Genomic DNA, 5493 nt, shown 5'->3' on the forward strand with positions numbered 1-5493 from the left:
AGGCCCCTTCCAATTCAAATGATTCTATGATACTATGAAAAAAGTTCCTAATTGAGTCCCTGCAGATTCATGCACGCTTTGCAAGCTGGCCTGGTTCTGCTCTCCACCCTTCAAGTCAGCTGCGGGTAAATGCGTAAGCACAGAACTCAGTCTGACTCATAGCATCCATCCTTTCGAAACCAGGTCTATGCTTGGAATCAGCACCACACCAAGAAAACAGCTGCCTGCTTGGTGCTGCCACAGCCAGAAAACAAAACCAGCATAAACGAATCAGCATAACTGAACTTGGGACAGCTCAGACACACTACATACAAAGGACTTTTTTGTATGAAAAACCTTTTAAGAAGCATGCTTGTAGAGCTGATGACCCAGATGTTAAATGAGAAGTAGCAGAATGGTTAAATGATTTCAAGAGAACTTCCTGGGGCTGCTCAAGGCCAGGTTGGATGGAGCCCTGGGCAGCCTGAGCTGGTGGGGGGCAGCCCTGCCCATGGCAGGGGGTTGGGGCTGGCTCAGCTTTGAGCTCTCACCCAGCCCAAATGTGATTCCATGATGACATTTATAAATATGCATTCAGTTTATTCATCCAAATTCCCTCCACAGCACATTTTTTTTTTCCACAGAAAATCACAATGCTTGGTCTTTAACCTAAGCCATTACAGCCCTTTCCAAGCTGTTTTAGCCCCAGCCAGGCTGATAGGTCAACACCAAGCTGTTCACATAACCTGCTGCAGTCAGCCAGACGCGTCTGACAGGATCTCCGCCAGCAACCTACGCTGGGAAGTGGGCCACAGAACCCAACACCTAACCCAAGGAAACTCTGGGTTTGGTTTCAATTCACGACGGCTTTATTTTTTAGCAAAGAGCACTATTAAAAGCACTAAAAGCGCAGGGTAATGCCCCCAGGCCGGCCAAGCTCAGCGGTCCCACCGGTCACCTGCTGCCAGCAGAGAGCCGACACCCCCATCCCGCGGCAGGAGCCGGACAGGGCCGGAAGACCTCGGGATTGGGGCTGGGGTTGGGGCTAGGGCTGGGGTCGCGGCCACGCCACCTCACTCACCGCGTCCCGCGCCGCTCACGTGTCGCCCGCACGGCCCCACTCCGGCCTCTCCACGAACCAGCATGCGACTCCGCCCTACTCGCTTCCAATTGGCCAAAAACGCCTTCGTGTCTTTACTGACAGACGGCGCAGCCAATAGGAAAAGACGAGAGCCACGGCTGGAGGAGAGACAGCGGACAGCCGGCAAAGCAGGCATCGAGATTGAGGTAGCCGGAAAGCCCGGCGCGCCGCCGACCCTCACCTGCTCCGATCGCAGCACGGACGGCATGGCGATGCATGGCTCAGCCCCAGGCAGCCGGCAGTTTCACCTCAACCCTTAGCAACGGTCAGCCGCTGCCGCGCGTACTTCCGGCGCGCTGCATTGTGGGCCGTGAGGGCATAGGGTGGGCCGTGGAGGGGAAAGGGAGGAGGTGGCGGCGGCCGCGGCGGCGCATGCGCGTTAGGTGGGTCGCGGTGGCGGAGCGACGGCCGGGTGCTTGGAACGGGTGCGGGTGGGGGCGCGGGCATGGTCACGGCAGTGCATTGGAGCTGGGTGAGCTTTGGGCTCCCTTCCAACCCAAAGCGTTCTGTGATTCGATCGTGTACCATTACAAATTAATGGAGCTGTCGCATGAACTTCATGCTTCCCCCAACATCTATGAATTAGTTTTGATGGAGTTGGTTTTAAAGACTAATTTGGCTTACGTGGGGGTATATGATTGACTTCTTCACATATTCATACAACATACATGTATGTTTTTCTTTTCCCTCACTTAGGAAGCTGCAGAAATGACTAACCGAGAAGAAGCCGAGATACAAATATCAGAATTAGATTTACTGTCTAGCATGTTTCCGTATGAGGAAGAGTTCACTGTGACCGACCAGCTGGCAGTGGCAGAACTAAAGCACTTCGTTGACAATGAGTCTGCAGAGATGCCATCTTCTAAAATTCAGTTTGTACTGAACGTGAAGCCAGAGGACTCTAATGCCTCTATGGTATTATAATAATGTTTTGGAGAGAATGTTTTTGTTATTTTATGATTTATTATTATTTTTTTTTTCCTAAGAGTATATTGAGAGACACCGAGGTTTCCTCAAACTTAACATGTGCTTATTTTTTTTTTTTTTAGGTAAAATTTTCTATGGTCTGTGCTTTACCATTTAAATATCCATCTGTTCTACCAGAAATTACCGTGAGGTATGTTATTAAAAATATTGCTAGTAAAAATAATTAGAAGCTGTTGTAATGTATAAATAAAGATCTAATAGCAAACTACAGTTTGGGTGTTTTTTTGGGAATTTACTATCAAATTATTCAAATTTGTTTGCTAGTCAGATTTGGCCAGGTGGACAGTGGTGCTGAAGAAAGTCATACCTACAAGAATTTGATTTCATCAGTCACCTTGGCAGATAAGACAAAAAATGGGAATAGTGAGGAGGAGTTCCATCTTCCATACAAAGGGGTTATGTGTACCTTGTGTTCACTGGTCTGATGCTCAAGCAGAGTACATTTTCCATTTTGACAAGGTTTAACGCTCCTGAGAGGAGTGAGAAGTTACTCACTGGTATTACTCTTCCTTGGCCAAATGCTGTTACTGGCAGACCTCAAGTTTTTGACTTTTTTTTTTTTCTTGGACATTTCTCTTTAAATGTCATTTTCTGTATTTTCTGTCATTGTGTGTTACAGAAAATTAGTTCAGTCACCTTGCCTCTTCCTCATGTGCTTTTTCCTTCATTCTGATTTTTAGTACTGTACCTGTATTGAGGAGTTAGTACAATAATTGAAAGCTTTTTATGACATTTATATTTCACATGACGTAAGTGTCAATAACAAGTCCATATGGCCTGATTTGTTTGGTAGCCTAAGTAAACTGTCTGAAAAAATATGGTAGTCTGTAAGCATATCACAACTCCTTTTTTCTTTTCTTTTTTTTCCTATAGATCACCGTTATTGAGCCGCTCTCAACAAGCCCAGCTGAACTCAGATCTAAAAACATATTTGATGCAGAACTGCAGTGGTGAGCCTTGCGTGTTGAGTGCCAGAGAATGGGTTAAAGACCAGGCAGCTGCTTACATTGACAGAGAACTTTCACCTTCCTCAGTGACGACATCTAATGCTGTTCAGTCAGAGGACGTCGTTTTCACTAGATTGTGGATCTATAGTCACCATATTTACAACAAGCAAAAAAGGAAAAATATTATAGAATGGTCCAAGGAACTCTCTCTGTCAGGATTTTGCATGCCTGGGAAACCAGGTGTTGTTTGTGTAGAAGGTCTGCAAAGTAGCTGTGAAGAGTTCTGGTCAAGGTTAGCTTTTCTTCGTACTTAAATGCTGTTAATATTAAGAGTAATTTGTTTTTTTGTGTTGTGTACATGGGCAGAAGATGTGACACCCAACCACCTTCCAGCCTATAATGGTCTGCAAAGGTTGTGATTTTTTTTGTTCTTGTTGTTGTTGCTTTTTTTTTTTTTTTTTTCTCCCCATAATGTGCTTGCAACTCTGAGTATCCACTGTAATGGTGATTATAGCAGTCAAAGCTACTAATACTGCACAGTGCACATATATTTCTGTTTTTATCTTGCTCTGTATTACAGAGGTATAGCAATGGACAGCAGTACTCCATTCTTGTTAGATATGTATATAGTTGTATTGCTTTATGTTCACAATTTATTTTGCTTCCATCACTCGTATAGGTAGTAGAGACTAAATGAACATAACTGTTTGATTAAAAGGATTTGACAACACGTGGCAAGAATTGTTAAAATTCTTAGCACAACAAGGCAGAAGTGAATACTGAAGTTGAATTCATCCATTATTTTGTGAGGAGACATAAGGGTTTTTGAAGGAGATGAAACAAGCTGCTGCCTGTGGGAGTTATTTACATGTGAGCAGCATTCCTATAACCAACTAAGGAACCATTAGTTCTGTCCCGATGTACGTAGGAAATAAATTTGTTGACTTTTGCGATAATTGCTAGTTCATCCTATTTTCTAAAAGAGTCTGTATCTTATAGGTAGGTTGACATTTCTCCATTTGCTTTCAGAATAAGAAGACTCACATGGAAAAGAATACTAATTCGGCACAGAGAAGATATTTCTTTGGAAGGTGGATGTCTTGCTGAGATTCAGAAACAAAGAAAGTTCTCCGCTTTGGAAGAAAAATGTTTTGATGCACATGGTGCTAGAGGAAATCATATGGATTTGGGGCAGCTATATCAATTTTTAGAAGAAAAAGGATGTGCTGACATTTTTCAAATGTACTTTGGGGTTGAAGGGCATTAAATCATCACAGGTCCAACTGCCTACATTTCTAAGTTAATCCTCATAACAGATTCCTTAGATTTTCTGCAACAGTTGATCAGAGAGGAAATTTGTAATTCTTTCTTAATGTGATGAATCCAGTTTTCTAAGAAAACAAGTATTCAATGACAGCTGAATAATGAAAATGACTTAATGAATGGACACCTGGATGCTTTCCTGTGCGACCTGCTCTAGGTAACTGCTTTAGCAGGGGGCTGGACTCAATGATCTGCAGCCATCCCTTCCATCCCCAATGATTCTGTGAAGGTGTTATTACAGCTGCTGATTTTAAGGACCTTTGCATACACACCGAATTACAAAAACTGTTCGGTAGCCTAATGGGTAGAATTACAGAATGTGGGATTGTAGTGAGTGAATATGTGAATAGGAAGAAGAGGAAAAAAAAAGTGTGTGCATTGGAGAAGAAATAGGATGTTTACATGATTTATTACTGTTTATGTATGCTATGCTCAGACTTCTCTAACAATGTTTTCTATTGATTTCTATATGAAAGCTTATGAAGCTGTGAGATCAATTTTCATTTTTTAGGGGAAATGGCTTTAAGTTGAGGGAGGGAAGATTTAGGTCGGATGTCAGGGGGAAGTTCTTTACAGATTGGTGAGGTACTGGAACAGGCTGCACAGAAAGGTTGGATGCCCCATCCCTGGAGGTGTTCAAGGTCAGACTGGATGGGGCCCTGGGCAGCTTGGGCTAGTATTAAATGGGGAGGTTGGTGGCCCTGCATGTGGCAGGGGGGTTGGAGATTCGTGATCCTTGAGGTCCCTTCCGACCCTGGCCATTCTGGGATTCTTAGAAAAAAAGAGCAGACTCAGAAAAGCCTCATTTATGCAGATAGAGTGAGCTCGGATATCTTTTGTAGTGACAGTTCGCGGTGATTTTGTTTGATACGCAAGGATTTCCCGGCCGCAAACCGCCAAGCACTTGTAATTTTACACAGAACACAGCGCCTTAATAAAGGCGCCGCGCCCTCCTCCAGGTGCTCGTACGTTCAGGCGTGAGGTGAAGGGGCGGGGCCAGCGAGCGGGCGGGCTCACGAGGGAGGCGGGACTTCCGCTGGCTCCTCCCCTCCCGCGCGTCGCTGCTGCTCGTCTTTCCGGGAAAGCCGCTCCTCGGCCCGTAGCGCAGCCGCAGCC

The 5493-nt window shown here is 44.8% G+C and overlaps 1 protein-coding gene across 2 annotated transcripts; it reads left to right on the plus strand.

The window, feature by feature from the left end:
- Positions 1 to 1828: 1828 nt before the first annotated feature.
- RWDD2B (RWD domain containing 2B) lies at positions 1829 to 4321 on the plus strand (the record flags this gene model as incomplete). 2 transcript variants are annotated; one of them, XM_079544726.1, is made up of 4 exons in its annotated part: positions 1829 to 2035; positions 2170 to 2237; positions 2981 to 3346; positions 4084 to 4321. In XM_079544726.1, 4 exons carry the CDS (start codon positions 1829 to 1831, stop codon positions 4319 to 4321), a joined length of 879 nt encoding a protein of 292 aa, XP_079400852.1. The 2 variants fall into 2 exon arrangements, with proteins under 2 accessions (XP_079400852.1, XP_079400853.1); XM_079544727.1 differs by having other exon boundaries at positions 1829 to 1987.
- Between the last annotated feature and the right edge of the window lie 1172 nt (positions 4322 to 5493).

The sequence above is a fragment of the Tetrao urogallus genome (genome assembly GCF_951394365.1).
Source record: "Tetrao urogallus genome assembly, chromosome: 1".
In the NCBI taxonomy this organism is placed as follows: Eukaryota; Metazoa; Chordata; class Aves; order Galliformes; family Phasianidae; genus Tetrao; species Tetrao urogallus.